We start from the raw sequence: 24,553 nt of genomic DNA, 5'->3' as shown, positions 1-24,553 counted from the left end.
AATTTGTGAAAATTATCAAAACTCCCTCAACTTTTATACAACTTTACCTAATAAGCAAATCATCGTTCAGAAACAACCTAAACTATCAAATTATCACAAGGCACAACATAAATAAATTACATACTCCATGTTTATTTTATAAATAAATATAGAGGGAAGCCCGTCATAGAGACTGCTGGCCTGAGAGAAGGCGGCCTCTCTCGAGAAAAATGGCCCAATTTCTCTTCTTATTAGATGATATTACAATAACTTTCAAACACACAAAATTCTACAAAAATTCACTAGTCAACAATAAAAAATAAATACTTTTTTCCACATAATACAAATAATATAATCTTTTTAGATCGAATTTATTTATTCATTCCAAATTTAAATAATGATTTTTGTTTATAAAATATGAATTTATCATGAGACAAGTTTTATATTTGTAAAAAATAAAAATAAAAATTTTACGTTTAAAAAGATCTAAAATTTTAAGAAGTTTGAGATTTGAAACTGAAGTTATAATGACATAATTTAATTTATTTAAACGTGAGAGTAAGTTAGGTAGGCAGGGTCATTAGGCATGTGGACAACATGTTTCATATGATATATATATATATATATATATATATATAGTGATGTTTCTTGACTTTGTTAGTAGCAAAATTTTTATGGATTCTTAACCTAACAATATCCTTTTAATAAATAGTACTATTATTCTATACTAGGCTTTTACTATTTTGTTTTCTTGGTATAACTTATACAATTGTTTTAGAAAAATGTCTTCAATTTATAAGCAATTGAAAATTTAAGACTTAAAAAAGTGAGAAATATTTATATTAATATATAGGCATGAAGAAGAAATCCAGACTTGTCCTTCAACTTTCCCCTCCATTGGCTCATGATCACTCTATGTAAGTCTCATAATTCCATCTTTTTAAAATTTGTTATATATCTCATATCATCATATTTTATTTTATTTTTATAATTTCTAACTACTTTATGCACATATCGATTATTTATTCTACTATCTAGTAAAATATGTGAATTCTATTTTAAAAATTTAACTAATTCTTAGTCGAATTAAATTGATTGTACTGACCAAACATATATATTAGTTCTTACATACAAGAAAATTATTTAATGGAGAATCTGATTAGTTCAGCTGATTGACTACATGATCTTTCACCTTATTAGTGAAGGTTCCATTTCTCAATCGTAATTAGAGATGAATCTAAGATTTGTGTGTTCATCCTATAATTTCTTCGTTGAATTCATTATATTTTTAAAGTTATGATTTCATATCTCTTATTATTTTTACATTTTTTTTGTTGATTCTTACACACATAGTCCTCAAAATTATGATTTTGGTTTAGTATATCTGTATGACTATATATGCAGGACGTGTTCATCAACAATAAAGCATGTCACAATTTTTCATCATGCACAAGTTGAGGTTTATGATACATCTGAACTCCGGGTGATTTTTTAATTTATTCATTATATAATTGTTAATTTTATCATTGCTATTTTAATTATTATTTTTAAATTTTAAAGAAAATTTTAACTACAGGTTCACAATATTGATCAATTGAAAATTAAATAACATGAAGTGTTTTTTTTTTTTTTGTATCCAATAATGTCTAACAAAAATAAACGAAAAAATTAGTCTTAATTATGCAAATTTGACTTACAAAAATCAAAAAGGCATTTAACTTAATTAAAATGAAGAGAGCTTTAAATAATACTCTATTTTTCCAAAGTAAATATTTCTCACCTTAATTATCGCTGTTTTTATTGGAAGATATTTTCTTCCTAATTAATTTTCTTTAGAATTAGTTGTTTTTAATTTGTTGTAATTAAGTTTGAAATTTGTTGTGTAGGCCTTAGCCATTCTATGGCTTGCAAGAGGAGGATTAAAATCATCAAACTTGGAAATTACATCATCTTTTCAATTTCATTTGCATAGGCCATATGGATTATCACTCAAAAAATCTCTACATATATTTATGCAGAGGAGAAAAAATAGGATAAAGCAACCTATTCAAGAAAATAAAAAAGAAACCTAGCCATCAAGAATTTATGACGATCGTGTTGATTATTATATTGATCACCGTTTTTGTATTGTAATTGATTAGAATTTCGAATTTCACAATCAAGATTCCATCAATGAGGAATTGGAAGGGTCGGATTAATATTGATGTAATTTTTTCGTTCTATTTTATTTGTCATGAATTGACTTAACACCCCTTCTATGTTTATAATTATATATAGGTATCTAATGATAATGGTAATTTTGAAAATAATTGTTATAATAGATCTCTTGATTTGTTAATAAGTAAAAGAATTTTTTATTATTAATTTAAGGATAAGTAAAATAAAACAAATTGAAATAGTTATTTCACGTTTAATATAAACGAAAATATCTAAAGTTGACACAATTTGTCATTTCAATATTTCATCTCAAGGCGTGACCTATTTAACACCTCATCTTTATTAAAATTTAAAACTGTGTTATTAAACACTTTTTGTTAGTATGACACCTTGCGCGATCACATAACTCTTCCTATTTGGGGTCGTCATTTAACTTATATTCACTTTGTATACTTTTTACAAGTTTAGCCATTTTAGAAATAATTTGTACACAACTAAAGTTAAAATTTCACGTCTGATATGCATTTAAAATTATTTTAAATCTCATCAATGTGTGTCTAAATTTATTTGGTCAATCTTTTTGTTCTTCAATTTCAGCGATTCAACAATTAAATCTATTTTAAATAAGCTCAGATTGAAAAAAAAAGGTTTCATATACTTTAAAAAACAAACTTTAATATTATTTTTTCAAAATAACAATAAATTTCACAAATCTAACACCATTTTTTTCATGTGTGCATGAGTTTCAGACTTTAAGTCATACATGTCTGAACCACATTAAAATTGATTAGAATTTAAGTCACGTTCACCTAAAAAAAAATTATATTTGATTGCGATATTAAAATTTCAATCGTGTGCATATGAATTTTAATTTGTGAAATATAATAATTTTATCCTTCAAATTTCAAAACTCAAATATGTTCCAACTAATCACAAATTTAAAATATAACTTTCATGTATTATAAGGAACAAATCTCAAACATTATTTTGTCATATCAATAACAAATATAAACAAACTCATTTAGCATCATCTTAATTTATAAAAAAAAAAAGGCTAAAAATTCAGACAAAGGTTACTCAATAGTCAATACTAAGTACTCATACAAAATAAAATATTTATTGTATTTTAAAAAAGGTGTGAATGGAAAATGAAGAGTTGCGACTTTTATGAAGAGTTGTGACTTTGATGAAATGTTGCGACTTTGATGAAAAGTTGTGACTTTTATGAAAAGTTGCAATTTTTATGAAAAGTTGTGACTTTTTATGGAAAGTTGTGACTTTTATGAAAGGTGATGACCATTCTGAAAGATTGTGACTTTTCCAAAGGTTCGTGACCTTTCCGGTAAGGCACAAGAACCTTTTTGCACCACCCTTTGTCTTCTATAAATTGAGGGATTTCCTCTCATTTTAATATAGAATTCATGGACTTTTTCTTCAACTACTAAATTTAGTATTCTAAGTGTACTTTACTGCCGTTGAGTGGTTCGCTGACACCGGAGTTTTTGGTATCTATACTCTGGTGATTGAGATCATTTTACCCTGGGAGTTCATGTTCCAAATCAAACCTCGGATACTAGAGGGGAATAATTTCCTTAAGGGGACACTGTGAATTCAGTGGACTTGATCTTTTTCCTATTAAAAATTTTCAGATTCTGGTACGTGTTTTACAAATTTTAGATTTGTGAATTAATTTCAATTCTTCTATTCTTCTGTTCTTCACTGGTTCATTAAACTTGGTAACTTCGTGTTTCTGCAAAGTTTGTTGGAATCATTTAGACACATATTAACAACAATTCCTCTTTAAGAAAAATATTTCGCATATTTTTTAAAATCTGTTTCTGATTCTAGTTTCGCTACTAGTATTAATTTTCTAGTTGTGAAATGTTCTTAAACTTTGTTTTCTTACAAAGATGTTTAAAGTTTTGTTCTAAGTATGTTTGGAATACAAGATGAACAACAATATTAAACCCCCCCTCCCAAAAAAAAAAAGAAGGGTTACTCCCTTCGTTTAAAAAAAAATCTTTTTAGTCTGTTTAAAAAAGAGCGATCCTTTTTTTCTATCAACACTTTAACTTTAACTTTTCATGCAATATGTTTAACACCACAAAATTAAAGAACATTTTGGTACATTTGACATAACTTTAATTTAGAACTACAAGATTAAAAAATCTTTTTTTTTCTTAAACTCTGTTCCAAATCAAACTAGACCATTCTTTTAGAAACGGGAGAAGCAACTAAGATTGTCCAAATTTTTTATTTTATTTTTTTATATATATAACATGTGTTCTTAGTTATTTTGAATTAATCAATAGAGAGTCTTCCTCCGTTTATATATATTCTCCAAAATGCATCTTTTTTTTTTCTAACAAAAATAGAAAAGAAGAGAATCTAAGATAATTTAGGATGACAACTAATTAGTGTTCCTAATTAGAGGGAAAAGCAAAGAAATGAATGGATTAGTAGTAGGTCTAGTAAGATGCATAACCATTGTTTAATTGCTTTAATCACCAATCATTATTACTTGTTTTTTTTTTCTGTCTTAATTAACTACCAATGGATGTTTACTTGGTCAATTCAATCCTATTGAATAGGGCCTCTCTATACTTAACATTTCTTTATTTATATTTAACTCTCTCTTCTATTACTTTCCCAATATACTTTTTTTAATTTAAATTTTAAAAAGTTTAACCCCAAATTTAATTGAAATTTTTTTTTCACATTTATTAAGACAAAATAATATGCCAATTGAAACAATGGCACCTGTAGCTGCACCCACACTAGCCACAGCTACACCTGTATCTACACCAGCATCTGCACCAACAAACAACAACAATGAGGCTCAGAAGAAAAGTAACAGAATTCAAGTCTCTAACACCAAAAAACCACTTTTCTTCTATGTCAATCTTGCTAAGGTATATTTATGACGGATTCAGTATTTAAATTTTGACCCGTTTAAACATTTGCTGTCCTACCATTAGGTGGATGAATAATATATAGTACAGGTTTGACAGAATTCAATAGTTTTGTGTTAATGAGAAATTTACTAAATGTGAATCGGGTAGGTTATAGAGTCTTATCGATATCTAGGTTTATGAGATTATATATAACAAATTTTATTTTACCAATTTGTGCAGAGGTACATGCAGCAGCATAATGAGGTTGAGCTTTCTGCTTTGGGCATGGGTAATTAACAATCTTCAATCTTATTGATATATATATATATATATATATATATATATATATATATATATATATAAATCATAAAATCATAATTAAATGTAAATAAATCTTATTGCTAATGTATTTAAATTAATTTATCAACAGCGATCACTACGGTTGTCACAGTTGCTGAGATTTTGAAGAATGGTGGATTTGCGACGGAGAAGAGTAAGTAATTTGTGATCCCTATATAGGTATCTTATTTAGTATAGATCACAATTCACATTAGCGTCATATTGATACATCTTTGTCATCTGATTAAAAGAGATTGTTTCTGATAAACGTTTTACACAAATAAAGTATGTAGAAAGATAATAGTAGCAACGGCAAATGCTATGATGATTGAAATAAAGAAAACAACAGATAATAGTAAAATCGAAGAATATGATAGCATGAGAGCTATTGATGATAATTTTGGTAACGAAAACTAAATCACGCTCGACTACTTGCTTATTTAGCTTTTGAAAATGAAAGCAAAGATGAAGAGTAATTTTTTTTTTATATAAAAAAATTTGCATTTGTTGATATATAGTTGTCATTTGATGCAGAGGTTTTAACATCCACAGTTGGAATGAAAGATGAGGCCAAAGGCCGCATGGTTCAGAAAGCAAGAGTAAGCAATTTATTCTTTTTACAATTAATGTCGCTTGAATTCTCCAAAAATGTTGTTGCACCTGTGTTTTGATAGTCCAATATGCATAATATTTGGAGTATAATATACGGAACGGAATAGTTTGAGAAGGAATCAAGTAACATAGGCTATGCTAGATGCAATGTAGTCAACCTTCCTCCAAAAATGTTGTTGCGCATGTATCAGATCCTCGAAAAATGCATAATATTTGGGGAACTCGACACAAAAGATACATCATTTTTGAAGGATTCAAGCAACATAGGCTATGCTAGATGCAATGTAGCCGATCCATTCTGCAAAAATGTCATTGCACCTATGTTTGATCCTTCAAAATGCGTAATATTTGGAGAATTCAACACAGAAGTGGCATCAATTTTGAAGGCTTCAAGGAACGTAGGCTATGCTAGATGCAATGTGGCCAACCCTTCCTCCAAAAATGACGTTGGACTTGTGTCGGATCCTCAAAAAATGCATATTATTTGGAGAATTCGACACAAAAGTGGCATCGTTTTTGAAGGATTCAAGCAACATAGGCTATGCTAGATGCAATGTGGCCGACCTTCCTCCAAAAATGATGCTGCATCTGTATCCGATCCTCCAAAAATGCATAATATTTGGAGAATTAGTAGCATCATTTTTGAAGGATTGCACAGCAACATAGGAATGTTGTTGCACATGTATTTGATCCTCCAAAATGCATAATGTTTGTAAAATTGGAACCAGAAATGACAACATCTTTAAACAATACATGGTTCTCCCCTTCCCATTTCGTTGAGAATCGATTCTGGGCTAAAGCCATTGGCCAGTAAAGCGCTCTCCATTTGTTTTTCTAACAAGAATTGTTGTTCCAACGTAGCGTCTGCACGTAGTGACAGCTTAGTGCATTGATCATGACAAATTTAGTGAATTTGCAGATTGAGATAGTGTTGACGAAGAGCGAGAAGTTTGATAAGCTGATGACACCAAGCAATACTAATAGTGATCATGCAGTAGCACAAGATGGTGCAGCAACCAACAAGAATACTATTACTAATGACACTAAGGAGCAAACCAAGAAGTAGAAAGGATGCTACTTGTTATTGTGTCAAATCTCATTCTTACTGTATCTCAGTCTAGATATGAGGATGCTACATATCATATTATTCTGCTATTATTTCTTATTATATTTGTTATTATTATTACTACTACTACTATGTTAAAAGTTAGAGAGGCTAAATATAGGGTGACAGCAAAGGCAACCCTCATCAAGGAGTGTTGTTTGTGAGTTGTGACTTTTAGGAATTTTTTTTTTTGCCTCCATATAACTTATAGAGTTTGTCACATTTTGCAGTTCCCTTTTTCAAACTTGTATCTCCCAAAGATACAGCACATATATAATATGATTGCTGTTTAGTTTTTAGTATATGTTTATTGGTGTCTTTACACATTGCTTTCTGTCATTCTGTTTGGATGCTTTATTTTCTCCTTTATGTAGTTTTTCTGGTTCAGACTCTCCGAAGATGCTTCCGCACCTGTGTTGAATCTTCCAAAACTAAAATCCTTTTGAAGGATCAGACCAGAAACCCCTCGACATTTTTAAAGATTCCGAGCAATAGCTTGTGTTTGGTTCATCTTTTTGAAAATCTTCCAAGTGTGTTTTTTTTCTGTAGGAAGTGTTTTTGGAGAAAAACTATTGTATTGAGCTTCTGAAAGAACAGTTTCTACTACTCTCCCCAAACACTTACTTTTTCTCAAAAACTTGATCAAAGACAAAAACTTGATCAAAAACTTACTTAAAATACACAAATTTTGATCGCTCAAAAGCTTGATCAAACAGGCTATAAAAAGAAACATAACCAAAGCTAATTTTATCACAACAAATTCATTAATCCACCAAATTAATATCATGATTCAAGCCACTCTAGCAAAACTTTACATCAAATTATAGGGATATTGAGTTTCAACTTTACAAACAATCTTTACTCAAACAAATGTAATAATGTAATAATGAATCGAAAAGGATGAATAAGCAAAAAAAATCACTGAAAAAACCATATCACACAAAGCTAAAATGCTGTTTGTAGTCTTCTACCAATGGGAGAAACCATGTTTGTGTTCACCCAAAAACTGTACACTTCATGCTCTAGGAGAAAGAGTCAGCTTTAATTTAATCTGCAAGGAAATCAAAGTGAATACGTCAAATAAAAATCTTTTACATCACCTAAAACAGGCGAATTTAACAAAGATAAAAGCATAAACGCGGAAATGGTGAACAAAACTAACAGGAAAATTCAACTGATATACAAAGTGGATTTGGGAGTAACGAGTCCAAAAAAGATGATAGTTTCATTCCCAACTTCTATTTATGACCGCATTTCCCAAGTCAGAGACTATAAATATCGACATGCAAAATCACTAATTGAAGCGGGCAGTGGCTTACAATTACCAAGACTCAATTATCAACATTTCCATGGCGCGAGATTTCAGGAAAGGTAGTCTTGGAAGAAAAGAGTATCATAGAAAATGACCAAGGTACAGCATAAGATAACAAGTGAAATATACATGTCATGGATCTTGAATGTGAATTAAGGCCGACAGAAAATGAAAACACCAGTTTCTAATCACAAAGTTCCTAAAATGAAACAGAACAAAATATTTTGATGCTGCATCATTGACAGAATTTTAGTTTCTCTTATATTAAACATAGGTAATAAAGAATGTGAAACAAGAGGCAATAGCTCAGGAGGCAGGACTCATATCAATAGAGAGCAGGTTAAAGAAGTACTGAATCAAAGTGTTTGAAAGTGAGACAAGTATGATAGTCAAGTGGAGAATGGTAAAATGGGTGGACCTAAAATTCACTGATTTTTAAAAGCTGAAAACAGCAAAGTTCAAGGTTATGAACGTAGCTTTATTCATAAGATGATCACCTTTATTAATGCGCAAGTTCACCACTCGATCTTTCGAAAACAAAATGCAACTGTCGCAGGTGACCAGCTATCTCCTCAATCAGTCGATGTCCATCCTTTCCATTCCTCAATGAATTTATGGACTGATCAAGAAAGTTATGTTCTATACCAAGTTCTTCCAGTCTGCTGCTCAAAACTGATAACTCATTTTTCAGACTCACTAACTCAGAATCTCCATTAGTACACTGCCCATATTTGCTCCCATCCCTTCCTTTCTGTAGTGATTCTGGAAACTTGCTAATAGATACTTCTTCACCAGAAGGGCTTCTGTCTGTGATTGACTCTGGGGGAACATTTTCCTCTATTTTACCATTACTTCTAGAAGACTCCCTATGGTCCAATTCTTCCGGATTACCTACTTCAACCCATTCTTCTGTTGAAAACTCGCAGTTAACATTAGCAAAGTCTTGACAAGCCTCATGCTTAGAGAGCAAACGGAGTCTTTCTTCTAATTTGTTCAAACAAAGCACAAGTTGCTCCCTTTCACTCTCCAAATCAAGCAAGGGGCTCCCGTTATCTATGTTATCCACTCCCAATGGTGTCAAGACCTCACCACTTCTACTGCTGCTGGTGGTATTATGAGCAATTACGTCGCCATGAACAGCTGAACAGTCATCACTGCACATTGTATCAGCTTGCTTAGCTTTATTTGAATCATAACTTGCCTCGAGTGCATCCTCAAAGAGAGCCATATTCCCAAGTTTCTTCTTGTAAAGTTCAAGTTTAGTTTCAAAATCTTGGATCTCCTTCTCCTTCTGCGCAAGAAGATCATTTGCATTCTGCAGTGCTTCACTGTCATATTCAGCTTGTTCTTCCATCATTCTTAGGCACTGCAAAGCTTCCATGTGTAGTGCTGCCTTCTCCTCTTGCAATCTTGTAATCATTGCCATCGCCTGATTTGCAGCGACTGAGGATGCATTTCTCTCTTCCTCCAACTCTCTATAGAGAGCAGCCATTAATTTTCTATCATACTCCACCTGCCGTTTCAAACGATCAGACACACTCTCACCTTCAATTTCACTCACTGTGCTTCCCTCCAGAGATAAACCAGATTCATTTCTCTCAAGCGAGATCCTTTGATGAAGTATCTGCATTCCAATAGAGCTAGAAGCTTCAAGAGTTCTAAATTCCTCACCATTTACAGACATCCTCGGGCTCATCTCACTCAATATAGAATCGGTACCACGAGCAGCAGAGAGTTGCGTAAGTAGGACCTTCAGATCTTCACTCATTCGTGTAGACTCCTTGAATGACCTCTGCTCCAAAAACTTTTCGGATAATTGCCTCCCTTTGTTTCCAACGGCCAGCTTATAAGCATCACCTAGATCAAAAGCATCATCTGCCTGTGAACTACTCTCATTTGGCTCTGGTTTAGAATCCAATTCTGTTTCACTCTTTGGGATCTCATCACTTTTTGACCTGGAAACTTCCCCGCAATCGTTTCCAACGGCCAGCTTATAAGCATCACCTAGATCAAAAGCATCATCTGTCTTTAAAGTAATCTCAGTTGGCTCTGGTTTAGATTCCAATTCTGTTTCACTCTTTGGGATCTCATCAATTTTTGACATGGAAACTTCCCCACAATCTTCGACAACTTGATCGACCGTCTCACCTGCTGCTGTAGAAAGCATAGCAATATCAATAAATACGCAAGACAGTGAGGTAAGTTATTATAAAAGGTAAAAGATACGCTTGATAGACCATCTTCAAATGTTTAAAGCTATTCAACAGCTCTTTTAGTGTTACATGAAAATCAACACATCGGAAGAGATTATATTGATTGAGCTGCTGCTATAGCTTCCAAGTCAGAAAACAATTAACAGAAGTAGTTTGAAGATCAAAACAGAAAAATGTAAATCCATCTGTAATTACTTTTTCTCTATATTCTTCCTATTTGGAAGTTGAAAGTAGAACATGTGCAGTTAAAGACAGCAAAGATTCAAAAAATCATTCTCACTTGTAAAGCATTTTGATCTAGGGGAAGCAAAGAGATATGGAGCACTCACTTAAATGGTTAACAAAAAAGAGAAATGGAACAATAAGGAAATGGAACTTACAGGTCTCTCTTGCTAAATCAACAATATTTTCCTTGACATCGGACAACGGGTTGACTTCATCAAAACTTATGAGATCAGATGGGACAGATGCATCAGTCTTCCGTTCAGGTTGCTGCCAGCTAACTTCCTCTGATCCAAGCCCAACAACTGCATCCGAGGTTGTAACAGACGAAAAATCTCTAGTCATTAAGTCTATCTCTTGATCCAGAAGTGATGGTTCAGGCACTGAAGCCGAATGTATTAGTTTCTCGGTAGCAAAGTCACCAGTGACGGTAAAAATTTGAGGTTCTGGATGCAAGCATCTATCAGATAAATCGTCTATAGAATAGTCCCTTGCACGGATTAGAGGACTAGCACTATCACTATCCGAGTGTGCAGCTTCTGATTCAGAATCAGAGACAACCTTTACCTTTTTGTACTCCAAACGAGGTGAAGGAACAAAGACTGATGTCGATGCCTCATTTTCAATCTCCTTGGGGTCACCCCTCTCTTGTCCATTAGTCACAGACAAAGGTGCATCTAGTTCAACTGTGTCAGTACATGAAGATGTAATCTTGAACAATTTTTTAGCATATCCTCCGGTAACAAATTCCTCTTTACAACAATAACATTTTCTTACTCCTGACGAACTCTTTGTTTTCTCCTCGAGTAAAGGATCCTCATCAGTTAGGTAAGGCTCTGCCCCCAATTTTCCAACCAGCAATCGGTAGGTTTCAGCATTCGACTTATTTACTGTGGCAAACGAGAATAGGCAACTCTCACACATCCCATGAACATCAACAAGGTTATTGTGATTATGACATAGAACTAATGAAGATATCCTATACTTATGATTAGGGCAGATTAATTCCCAGTAAAATCCAGCTCTTTCTTTGCCAAGAACATGATCAAGCCTCGAGCAAAGCAAACATGGAACTTGCAATTGGCAATACTGGGCAAACTTCGTGACTAAGTAGGCAAAACCACCGTCAATAAACAGAAAAATCATGAGCAACCATTCAAGAAATGCTGAAGTTAAAGCTGATGTTATACTAATAGGACCTTTAATTTTTCCTTTACCATAGTCCCCCATTACATCCATATTTGTCAATCGGTAGAATGATAATTGAACACAAATAACAGGAAATTTTTGAAACTTAGACACAACGGAATCTGTGATGCACCCTGCAATGAAACAATAAAGATATGTCAAGAAAACACAACCAGACTTTTATATGCATGTGATACAATTCAACTCACACACAAAAAGAAAAGTTGGCTTTTTTTTTAATCAACAATTCAATTACAGAACCTTATAACAATTTTCATGCATCACCCAAATTTTGTTGAACCGCAAACACTATAATATTCATACGCCTGCAGCATAAACTCAAAGCTTCTGCTTTTACATATTTGTCTTACTTTCCCTTTTAGTTCGTCTAAAAAAAAATGTTACTTTCCTTGTTTAGCAACTCTTCAATTTCAATTTTTCACATACTTAAAACTACAAGATACAAAAGCTTTCTGACTTTCTCAAAATTCCGTGTCAATTTCAAACCAGACAAACAAATTAAAATGGAGGGAAGACATTTACTTTCCAAACCCAAAAAGAAAAAGGATCAGGGAAGAACTAAACCAAAAAAAAACCTTTACTGGGGTTTATTTAAACTAGCAAAGTAATCAAATCACATACTTTAAAGTCCAATATCTCTCCCCTAAAAAACAACTCAATTGATCAAATCAATCCAAGTCAAAACCCCAGTTCTCAAACAAGATCCAAACCCCAAGAATATTCCCTCAGACATATAAAAAAGCTCAAGAAACAGTCCAAGAAAATCCTATAAAACACATAAAAAACCAATCTTTTTTCCAAGAACTTAACAAACAACCCAAGAAACAACAAAAAAAATAACATATGCACATATATGTCAGCAACTTCAAGAAACCAAAAAAAAATATATGAAAGCAACAGATCATAATTCACCAAAATAAGAAACAGAAAAATACCTTAGAGGAAAGTCCTTTTTTACTTTGAAACAAAATTCCAAAAAGTCTCAAAAAGAAATGGAGAGATCAGACACAGAAAATATATAAATGGGGTACATGTAATGTTTATGCTAATGCACCTGTATTAATACTATATACTATAATTTATATACTTTTTTTAAAAAAAATATAGAGTTTGAACGTTCCTGTCAGAAATGCACGTTGTTTTCAACTGTAAAATAAATTACAAAGAAATCCCACAAGTATTCAGTATTTCTAATTTAGTACCCATCTTTTTGTAGTATTTGGCTAGTTTACTCTCTTTTCTAGCTTATTATTTGATTAGTATGTCAAGTCAAATATGAACGAAAAGACTATTTGATTTGTTATTTTATGATATGTAAAAATCACATCGTATTATATATTTATGTTAAAACTTAATTAATTGAATTCACGTTGTGTAAGTCTACTCAAGAGAAATAATACATATCAATATAATTTTTTCATTTTTAATATTTGAAACTTAACATTTTAATTAAAAAGAAAATAGTCATATTCACTGCACTATATCGTTCTAAAAGTGCAATATATTATAAGAAAAGTTCATAAAAAGAGATTAAACTTAATAATTCTTCTTAGCTACTGATAGTCTAATTACGCTCAATGGTTATAATTTAGTTTGCTATAGGTATTTCCTTTTATATATTTCACTTGTCAATAAACAAATATTATTTTCTATATATATATTTCGCTTACCCATATATAAACAAGGTAAGTATATACAAATGTAGTATCTATACATTTATTTTGAATTTTTCATATCATGTATAAATTAAATATATCAAAAAATTGTATACAAACAGTTAGAGTAAACATATATAAATTTATACAATCAAAAATTAAACTAAACTATATAAATTCATAATCAAAATCATAAATATTTAAAAATTTAACTAAATTAAATAATACGCTTATTTCAGATAATTTTTCATATATATTATTAAAAAAATATTATAATAAAGGTATAAAAGATGAAACCGACAATGATAGTCATAGAAAGTTGGCTTTCCAATTGCAAGAATTACAATTGGGCGGCTACCGAAAGGTGGCCCATATTTAATCCAACCTTACAAATATGTCATACACCAAAAAAAGTAGTCTTTTTTTTTTTCAAACTTTTGTTTTATTGAAAAAGGAAAAAAAAATAAAAGAGAAAAAAAAGTAGAATTATTGGTTTTGGTGCCAAATTGTCATAGTATATTATTCATAACATGTATGAATATGATATGAAATGTTTGTATTAAGATTTAAATATTGAATCATTAAAATTATTTGTTTTTGAGTATATTTAAAAGTTTTGTTTATAAATGAATCAAAAAAATATCAGTGCTGATGGCAGGTGATAGTAATGGTTAACGATAATAATGGTAATGAAAGTTGATGGTGTTAGCAAGGCGATGAATGTGGTGTACGATAGTGATTGTTAATGGTGGTGATTATTGATAGTTATAGATATTGTTATTAGTAATGATTATAAGTGACGGTTAATAATAGTGATGATTGACAATAATTAGAATTGTACAACTAACTTAATAGCTACATATAAAAAGATAGTAAAAATGTTTATCTCACGAGAATTCCTAACATGTATTAAATTATTTTTATATAAAAATATTGTATTAATATCTTCTAATGTTTGAAGAAATAGTGCTCTTACTCATCAAATGGGTATTTAATTAACTAATAATCCGCTTAAGTAAATATTTAATTGTGGTTCTTTTCTTACCTTTAAGGTTGACTTTTTTATATTTATACTTTTTAGAAATCAAGGAGAAAATTAAAAGGAAAATATTTGATGATGTCAAAGTTTTATCAATTGCAATTATAAATTATTTTTTATCAGTTATTTTTATTATGTTTTAGTAGTATAAGCAAATATTTATGAACATTATTTGTTGTCATGGTGTGCAAAATGATTTATAAAACTAGTAAGAATTTTTATAGAGTGATATGGACAAGGAAAAGAAAGCACAAGTCGTATTTATTGTAACAATATATTTACAAAATATAAGTTAATCTGATGATATTTGTAAATTAAATTATATTTTTTAAATAAAGAGAGCGATTTTATTAGCTAATAATGATAAATTCTGACCATTCGACTAGCAACAAAGTTAAATGAACAAGACACAGTCGAAACAAAGGGTTAAATTGCTAATTTTTTATGGAAAATTATATATAATAGCAAACTAATAACCTAAAATAAATAGAGTAGCTAGAGTTTAATTTAATTATGCTCTATAACAAACGTTTGCAAAAGATTGTCAGGCGCCTCTCTCCCAAATATCTCGCTCGCCACTCTCCTCCAATCTCTCGCTCGTTTCCTCACTTTTTATACAAACACAAGTGTATAAAAATTATTTCTAATTGTATAAAGCAGAGAAAGTTGTATATATACATATATTTTTGTTCTCCTCTTTCAGATCTCGCTCGCCACTCTCCCAAATCTCGCTCGTCACCCTCGCCTTTCTCACTTATACAAACAGAAGCGAAATGTATAAATTGCGTTTCTGTTTGTAGAATGCGTGAGAAAATTGTATATACGCATGCAAGTATATATATTTTCGTCCTATACACTTATAATTATACAATAAAAATACTTCCTAATTTCTTTTGTCTTTTTCTCTTTCTCGTTTTATACAATTTTCAAATTATATCTAATTTCTCTCTTTCCCGTTTTAAACAATTCGATTCAATTGTATATTCATTGTCAAGTCTCTTTTGTCTTTCTCTCTTTCTCATTTTATACAAATTAAAGTTGTATATAATCTTTCTATACACTTATAATAATACAATTCGTTTTATACACTTCATTTTTATACAGTTCTCTGCCCAAGTGTCTTTCTCTTTCTTGTTTTATACAATTTGCTTCAACTGTATATGTATAGCGAATTATACAGTTTCTTTGTTTGCTATGGAGCGCAATTATGCAAACTTTGCTATAGTGTACAAATATGAATTTTTTATTTGCTATATGTGAAAGTTGCCATTTTTTTATCGCATTACGGGCCCATTTGGCCATGCGATATGGTGTCATGATATGAAATTATGAGATGAAATTAAAGTTTTTTTTGACATGCGATATGGAATGCAAGTGTTGTATATTTTCTCATAAACATAAAAATCTTATAAGTTCTAAAAATATTAAAATAGCTCAAATTGTTTATTCAATATTATCAAATAAACAAAAAAATCATAAAATTGTATAATAAATTATTACAAAGTTGTTTGTTCTCCACGTAAGTAATTATTTCATCAATATATTTGAGTAAAAATGGAACACCTTTCACAGACTCTTCAAGATCTTATTACTCAACAATCGTGAAATGTGAGTTAAAGTGATTATATGTCGGTGATAATAAAATTTTTTAAAAAGTAATGATGTTATTATAAATTTTATTTACATGTGGAATAAAATGATTATTAGATATAAATGTGGGGTTATTTTAACAAAATATAAACTTATGGATCAATTTTTGTATTAAAATAACTAAAATCATGGCATGGTTTTTGGAGAATATGATATCACATCTCATGATATGAAATCACGAGACGAAATCAGCGTGAAATCGCATGTCCAAACGTTGATTTCATTTCACGATATCATATCGTGATATGATATCGCATAGCCAAACGCCTACTAAAAACTATATTGGGCCTTTTTTTCCTTTTATATTTGTCAATTATAATTATATTTCTATAACAATTTTAAAGAGGTTTATGACTAAAATTGAAAAAATACGTAAAACTTAAGATGAATCTTAACAAGTCAATTTGATTCAATAATACTTGTTTCAAAAGATGTCTAAGGGAAAGTATGTTTCTATATGTCTTTTCAATATTTTTATGTCTTAATATAGAAAAATCAAGAAAGTGGGCAACTTTTTCATGAAAAATTACGAGTTTTTTTTTTAGAATAAAATTCAAACCGTGACCCGATTTTATTGATAAGAAAATTCAATGGACTTAAAGTGAGCCCATTAAACAAAAGCCAGAAAGGAAACAAATATATATGTATAAGATCGGTCCACAAGTGATCGATCTCCGGGTGAAAAAAACAAAGCCCTATAAAGTAGGGTTTCTTAAAGTGGACTTCAGACTCATCTTCCTCTTTCTTATTTGATCTCCGCCGCTGAAGACGTTTTCAATTTCCATGGAGTCCCAACACAATCATTATCCTCTTTCACTTCTGGTTATCAATATTCTTCATCATGGAGAGAATTATTATTACTCGATCATCTTTCAAAGGTATCAATTTCTCCGTTTTCATCATCATTTGTTCATCCCAATTTTCTTGTTTATGCCTTCTATTCAGTAGGCATACCTGTCTGTGGGGGTTTATGGATTTGTAAGAAACCCAGAGAGAGTCAAAATCGTGTGTATTCAACTTTGTAGATTCATGTAAGTTTTCTTGATCCACTCTTTTATCACTAAGTTGTATTCTTTTGATGTCTCTTTCGCAAATAAAGTCAAGATAGAGAAATCTAAGTAGTCATGCAGTATTTTCAATCAATCTCTTAGTTTTACACAAAGATATCTATGCAGATCTGGTTTCATGATTCTTTTTTTTGCTGGTAATTTTCACTTTTTATCAGTCGATACAGTTTAAGCTGGTTAGTTTTTATTTTTGCCCATAGTCTAATTTAAAGTGGACTTCAACATCATTTTTCTTTTTCTTCTCTGATCTCCGCTGCTGAAGACGTTTCTATGGAGTTCCAACATAAACTTTATCCTCATCCGTATCTGTTTATCAATTTTCTTCATCGTGGAGACGACCATTATTATTTGGTCAACTATCAACTATATTCATTTATTGTTTTCAAGTTCTTCGGTCATCCTAATGTCCATGTTTAATCCTTTTATTCTGTAGGTATACCATTCGATGAGGGTTTATGCGTTTGTAAGAAATCCAGGGAGAGCCAGAATCGTGTATATTCAGCTTCGTGGATTCATGTAAGTATTTTTCGTTCCTCTTATTTATCACTAAACTGCCTTTTTTCTGATTGATGTTTCTTTTGCAGTTAAAGCCAAGATAAATAAAGCCAATGCAACTTTCTCTCCGATATCTTACTATCAATCTCTTAGCTATACACAAAGATGGCCATGTAGATTTGGTTTCACAACTCTCGCTTTTTGCTGATAATCACTTTTTGTTGGTCGACATAACTTAAGCTAGTAAGCTTTCGCATAGATATTTTGCCCATAGTCCCACCACAAACTTTTTTTTTTTGTAAATATAATAACTATGTAACTCTGTGAGCTTTCTCTGTTTATCATGTTAACGATGACTAGTACTAGTGATGCTTCCTATTCTTATTTTGGTTGATGGTAATTGTTGCTTGTCCATGTTTAGTATCTTTCTTGCCTTACTTGGTAGATCATAAAAGCTTTCGTACTGTTGTATTTTCTCTTGATTGATAGTTATGTTTGTGATGCAATCTATTTGTTGGTACAAGATAGTCATTGTTTCATGTATCTCGTATATTCTTTCCATTAAACTCCAAGATATTCTCCAGTTTATCTTAATCATATTCTTAAGACTTAGAGAGTCAGTCTCTGAGATGATTTGATTGATCACTTGTCTTTTACAGTGTTCTAAGGCTTTCTAAATAGCTACTACTTCTGCTTTCAAGTTTGTAGCGACTCATATACTGTGCCTCTGCATATACTAGTTCTCCCCTGTATATTGCACTTAACTCATCCTTCATTTGATAAAAAAAAAATACAAACTTATTATATTTTACGAATCGAAAATTTCATGAGAAACTCAGATTCAAAACCTAGAATTTTATAAATATTCTAATTCTAAATAGTAATATCTCAAATAACATGAAGAGGGGGGAATAAAAAATGTTCAAGTATCATCAATATTTATAAAAGGGTGTAGGGACCAAATGAGGAAAATATAATAAATTAAAGAAAAAAGAGGGTAATATGGTAAGTACAAACTATAAAAGGAGTAAAGGGGTGTCCCATTATGACCTAAATACCCATCGTTCTCAGTGTTAGCCCTTATTTCTGTAATTCCTCACAATCGCAAATCCCCAATTCCCTTTTGCCCCTCAATTTCTTCACCCTCCTTCCTTCCCTTCCTTGCCCTTCTACACTTTTCCGATTTTCCCATTTCTCTCCTTCTCTCTCTCTTCATCCCTATTTTCCCCGCCATATTCAAATTTTTTCCTCAACCTCTCCACCTTTTCGTTTGTTTTTTGATCCAATTATGAGATGGGTTCTGATGGGTTTTGTGTTTCCTGGTGTTTTGGTTGGAAAAGGTGAAATCTTGGAGTGTTAGGGCTGTTCGACAAACAATCGATCGGTGATTTGAAGGAGTTGCGTGTTTTGACTTTGGCTAATTTATGGTGAGTTTTTTTTTTTTTTTTTGGAGTTCCTGTTTACTGATTTGGTTTGTGGTTTCTTCCTCTTTTGATGAGTAGATTGATGGGATGATCCTTTGCTGTTTTGTTTCTTTTAGGGATTTGTGTAGTTTATTTTGTTGGTTTGATTCGTTCTTTTAACTGCTATTTCGTGGTGTTTGATCGGTGCGGTGGAGTAATATAGTGTTGGGAGTAGGTCAGACTGTATTCAATTAATGTTTTGCCCCCTTTTTTTTGGTTTGTTCTGGTTTTGGATACTGATAATGGGTCTAGATTATTGTGTTTACTTCTCCCTCGTTTAATATTCCAGATCATGAATTGTCTGTGCTTTTTTGAAGCAGGTCTTAGTGAAGTCACTTGAAGCAGAAAAGTAGGTTTGGGTGTTTGTTAGTGGTTTGATCTTTTGTTGGTACAGTTGCAAAGTTCTCAGTGTGGTAGAACAGTCTATTGATTGAAAGAGCTACTTTTGCAGAGAGGAATGGCGAACCATGAGTTGATCCTTGGTCAGAATAACGACTTAGCTGTTGGTGGCGAGAACCAGGAAATAGTATTTGACCACACTCATCCGATGGGCATAAGCCAGAACCATAACAATGAATTGGAACTAGCGCAGAATCATAACCATGAATTGGAACTAGCGCAGAATCATAACCATGAACTGGAACTAGCGCAGAACCATAACCATGAGCATGAGATGGGTATAGGGCAGAGCCAAGATCATGAGGGGAATCATGAGCATGAGTATGATCACGAGAATGGTTTATCTATGGAGCAGAAGCCCGAGCATGAAAACCAGGAGTTGCCTACTGAAAACAATGAGCTAGATATTTCTGAACATGATGAGTTGGGGATCGAGGAAAACCAAGAACTTGATGATAACCTGGAATTAGCTGTTGTTGAGAGTCATGATATGGGTGTTGAACCTGCACATGAATATGAACTCCATGATGGCCAGATGGTTCTTGCTTCGTCAACTCATGTGCTTCAGGCTCGAACTATGTCAACAACACCTGATTTTGAGTTGCATGTGGGACAAGAATTCCCTGATGTCAAAAGCTGTCGAAGGGCCTTACGGGACACAGCCATTGCTCTTCACTTTGAGATTCAGACCATAAAATCTGATAAAACTCGTTTTACTGCTAAATGTGCCAGTGAGGAGTGCCCTTGGCGTATTCATGCTGCGAAACTTCCTGGTGTACCAACGTTCACTATCAGAACAATTCATGACAACCATACATGTGGAGGAATCGCACATCTAGGCCATCAGCAAGCCTCAGTTCAGTGGGTGGCCAACTCTGTGGAGCAACGGCTTAGGGAAAACCCAAATTGCAAGCCAAAAGAGATCCTTGAAGAAATTCACCGGGTTCATGGAATCACCCTCTCGTACAAGCAAGCTTGGCGTGGAAAGGAACGAATTATGGCTGCTATGCGCGGTTCCTTTGAAGAAGGTTATCGCCTTCTTCCTCAGTACTGTGAACAAGTTAAAAGGACCAATCCAGGGAGTATAGCATCAGTTTATGCAAGCCCTGATGATAATTGCTTTCAGCGGCTTTTTATATCATTCCAGGCTTCTATTTTTGGTTTTCTGAATGCTTGTCGCCCTCTTCTTGGGCTTGACCGGACCTTCTTGAAAAGCAAGTACCTTGGTACTTTACTTTTAGCTACTGGTTTTGATGGTGATGGCGGTCTTTTTCCTCTAGCATTTGGTGTTGTTGATGAGGAGAATGATGATAACTGGATGTGGTTTCTCTCTGAACTTCATACCTTGCTAGAGGTCAATACAGAAAACATGCCAAGACTTACCATCTTGTCTGACAGGCAGAAGGGCATTGTGGATGGTGTTGAAGCAAATTTTCCCACTGCCTTCCATGGTTTTTGCATGCGTCATTTGAGTGAAAGCTTCCGTAAGGAGTTCAATAATACAATGCTTGTTAACCTGTTGTGGGAAGCTGCACATGCTCTTACAATCATTGAGTTCGAGGCAAAAATTCTTGAGATTGAGGAAATATCACAAGATGCTGCATACTGGATTCGGCGGATTCCTCCACGATTGTGGGCCACAGCTTATTTTGAGGGAACAAGGTTTGGGCATTTGACTGCTAACATAGTGGAACAATTGAATAATTGGATTCTAGAGGCCTCTGGACTTCCAATAATTCAGATGATGGAATGCATCAGGAGGCAGCTTATGACTTGGTTCAATGAACGACGAGAAACCAGTATGCAGTGGACGTCAATCCTGGTGCCTACAGCGGAGATGCGAGTTGCGGATGCTCTTGAGCGTGCCCGGACTTACCAGGTTCTTCGTGCTAATGAAGCTGAGTTTGAGGTGATATCTCATGAGGGTACCAATATTGTTGATATTCGGAACCGTCGCTGCCTTTGTCAGGGCTGGCAACTCTATGGTTTGCCCTGTGCACATGCTGTGGCAGCACTACTTTCTTGCCGGCAAAATGTCCACCGGTTTACTGAGAGTTGCTTTACTGTTGCGACGTACAGGAAGACATATTCCCAAACTATTCATCCTGTTCCAGATAAGTCATCATGGAGGGAGATGACAGAGGGAGATCCCGATGCTGCCCAAGCTGTTGAGGTTATTATAAACCCACCTAAGTCACTCCGGCCTCCTGGCAGGCCAAGGAAGAAGCGGGTTAGAGCAGAAGACCGTGGTAGGGTGAAGCGAGTTGTTCATTGCAGCCGCTGTAATCAGACTGGCCACTTCAGGACTACATGTGCCGCTCCAATTTGAGTTCTCTCAGCAGACTCTTCACTGGTTGTGGAAGATGTCAGTGTGATATACCTTTTTCCTGTGCAGAATCTCTCTTATATTCTATGAAGGATATTTTCTAGTTAGTTTCTCAGTCCATAGTGATAACTTTTTATCAACTAGTCTAGTAAGCTTATGCATGTTTTTGGATTTGTTTTAATAACTCATTGCAACAGAGGATAGATTTGGTGATTATGACCATATGATATGATGAAAGTTGGATTTCTGAAGTTGTGGATGCCCTATGCAATTTACACCCCCTTCTCAATTGGCATGCTATTTTATAGTAAACTAACAATATGTAGAGTGCAGGTGCAGCAGTCCCTTATTTTGTTGATGTTCCAAACAAATGTTTGGTTAAAGATGCTCAGTTCTGGTATCAAATAATGAAGTTTTCCAGTTTGTAGCTGGCTGGCTGGCTATAAGCTTGTTGTACATAGACAAGCATTCTAGTCTATCCTAATCACTTCTTCTATGTGATTTTGATTGGTTAAGAGTCCATGTCATTGCAGTATTGCTGTTTCTTCTAGTTTGTTGTCTATATTCTTTGGCTTAGTTGTTCTTCTTTTCATTTTTATTGCGTCTAGACCACGGTGCAAGTTAGTGGTCTAGTTTTCAATGAAGTGAAAAATAAAATAGCTAACCAAACGTTCAAATCTTAGCGGAGAAAAAAAAGAAATGTTTTCTTCCGTTTTAATCACATATTGGTGGGTATTGTCTTCCAATATTTGTGTTGGTGGGAGCCTGGAGGTACGAAGTATCTTGTCCTTCGTTATTGTATTTTGATTGTCATAGTAGATATTGTTTTTAATAGTTTTTGCCATACTTTATTTAGTATGTTACCATGACCTCCATTAACTTTTTCTACATACTCCTTTTCGATCGTTTTTACTCGAGTTGGATCCCATTTTCTAACTTATTTTCTGTGTCTCAAAATATTGGACTTCTCTTTTGTGATTGTCATAAGTAATATAGAATAGAAAGGACTTTCTTTTTTTTATCTTCGGTATCAAAGTGTTATAGGATTCTTTTTGTTTTCAATTATATTTTATCATACTCAAAACTTGAACATTAACCCTGGTAAACCCATTCCATCATAATCCATGTTAATACATAAAAGACGCTATCTATACATGATTTTACTATATAAAAACAAGCGTTATCGTTAACCTGTTTTTTAAAAATGACAAAAATCAAATTTAGTAGAAGTGAAAGGCGAATAACAAAGTACCTTGCTTTGAAGAAATAGAAGCCCACATTAAGCCAAAATTTTGATTTACATTAGTAGTGTTCTTATATAAAGTTAATACGTAAGCACATATATTTTACTTGACCTCCTACATGCAATTTGTTTCCTACACGACTTGTAGTATGTAGAAAAACTAATAGTTGTGTTGTGAAGTCAGAAACGTGAAGCGACGTTAGTATTTAAACGGAAAATATAACGGAGGGATGTTTTTGGTTAAGTTGGGAAAACTTAAGGGACGTTATTTGTCAAGTAGAAAACAATAAGGATGTAACCAAATAGAAGGCAAACCATCAAGGACCGAAAACTAAAAACCCGAATTTGAGAGGCCCATTTGATTTGGTACCTCGAACTGTGTTTTTCTTTAATTTACAGAAATTTCTACGAGAGAGAGAAGCAGAAGGTGAAGAATATCGAAGATGATTCACAGAAAATGGAGCTTGTTAACCGGTCCTGTTGCTATACTCGGCGGAATCGTCGGTAGTATTGTCGTCGCTAATTTTATCTTTGTCCAAAATGTAAGCTCTCTCTGTAATTTTATCTTCTTTTTTTTAAATTTTTTTTTCTATCTGTTCTACGTCCTTTTTGGATTTGTGAATCATCCTCGTGCAGTGGCGTTGCTAGTGTTTGTTCGGTTGTTATTTACCTTAGTGGAATGGTTGTTGAAGCTCTTTCGTCGTTGATTTTTGTTGAATGATTTAGATCGGGATTAGATTAGGGTTTTCTTGATATTTTTGAGTTGATAATCCGTATAATGAAGATTTTGTGTTTCTAAATCTCAATCCAAGGGTAGAAGTGTATTGGCTTTGAGCTTTTTCGTATTAATCTCTAATCTCAAAACTATTTTGATTTATCCGAAATTGAATGTGATTGTGTTTTTTTTGAGGGATCTGAATGAAGCACTCATTAGACACAATTAACATGTAGAATAAACGAAGAAACACATGTAACCTACTCACACAAGGGTGTCGGAGTTTGAATTGAGTGGTCTCTCTGTATGTATATGAATAGGAGATTGATAATGAGATTGTGTTGGGAGCTGCCTACTAGAAATTTTTGAAATAATGTTGCGGAGGTAAATTGGGACCCAGGGCTCTTGATTTGCAGTTCATTTGGATTCACGTACAGTGGTTCAAGTCTATGGAGGGTC

The 24,553-nt window shown here is 32.9% G+C and overlaps 3 protein-coding genes across 8 annotated transcripts; 2 read left to right on the top strand and 1 right to left on the bottom strand.

Annotated features, from left to right (window-relative positions):
* The first annotated feature begins 4,662 nt into the window (after nt 1-4,662).
* Nucleotides 4,663-7,408, top strand: LOC101255925 (uncharacterized protein At2g34160). The gene is made up of 5 exons (XM_004230030.5): nt 4,663-5,048; nt 5,271-5,319; nt 5,461-5,523; nt 5,904-5,968; nt 6,901-7,408. The coding sequence occupies exons 1-5, from the start codon at nt 4,875-4,877 to the stop codon at nt 7,045-7,047; spliced, it is 498 nt and encodes a 165-aa protein (XP_004230078.3). The 5' UTR covers nt 4,663-4,874; the 3' UTR covers nt 7,048-7,408.
* A 423-nt stretch (nt 7,409-7,831) lies between these two features.
* On the bottom strand, nt 7,832-13,120 carry LOC101255631 (probable myosin-binding protein 4). 4 transcript variants are annotated; one of them, XM_004230029.5, is made up of 4 exons: nt 12,978-13,120; nt 10,992-12,155; nt 8,896-10,552; nt 7,832-8,137 (listed from the first exon to the last, which is right to left on the bottom strand). In XM_004230029.5, the coding sequence occupies exons 2-3, from the start codon at nt 12,070-12,072 to the stop codon at nt 8,901-8,903; spliced, it is 2,733 nt and encodes a 910-aa protein (XP_004230077.1). In that variant the 5' UTR covers nt 12,073-12,155; nt 12,978-13,120; the 3' UTR covers nt 7,832-8,137; nt 8,896-8,900. The 4 variants fall into 4 exon arrangements, with proteins under 4 accessions (XP_004230077.1, XP_010327558.1, XP_069148296.1 ...); XM_010329256.4 differs by having other exon boundaries at nt 8,896-10,549; XM_069292195.1 differs by lacking the exon at nt 12,978-13,120 and adding an exon at nt 12,283-12,962.
* Nucleotides 13,121-18,995: 5,875 nt separating this feature from the next.
* On the top strand, nt 18,996-22,387 carry LOC101255138 (uncharacterized). Of its 3 annotated transcripts, none has more exons than XM_010329245.4 (3): nt 19,031-19,375; nt 19,732-19,760; nt 19,863-22,387. In XM_010329245.4, the coding sequence occupies exon 3, from the start codon at nt 19,869-19,871 to the stop codon at nt 22,137-22,139; it is 2,271 nt and encodes a 756-aa protein (XP_010327547.1). In that variant the 5' UTR covers nt 19,031-19,375; nt 19,732-19,760; nt 19,863-19,868; the 3' UTR covers nt 22,140-22,387. The 3 variants fall into 3 exon arrangements, with proteins under 3 accessions (XP_004230075.1, XP_010327547.1, XP_010327550.1); XM_010329248.4 differs by having other exon boundaries at nt 19,235-19,375; nt 19,729-19,760; XM_004230027.5 differs by lacking the exon at nt 19,732-19,760 and having other exon boundaries at nt 18,996-19,375.
* The last annotated feature ends 2,166 nt before the right edge of the window (nt 22,388-24,553 follow it).

The sequence above is a fragment of the Solanum lycopersicum genome, chromosome 1, assembly GCF_036512215.1.
Source record: "Solanum lycopersicum chromosome 1, SLM_r2.1".
Lineage (NCBI taxonomy): Eukaryota > Viridiplantae > Streptophyta > Magnoliopsida > Solanales > Solanaceae > Solanum > Solanum lycopersicum.
This window is presented reverse-complemented; position numbering and strand designations above follow the sequence as displayed.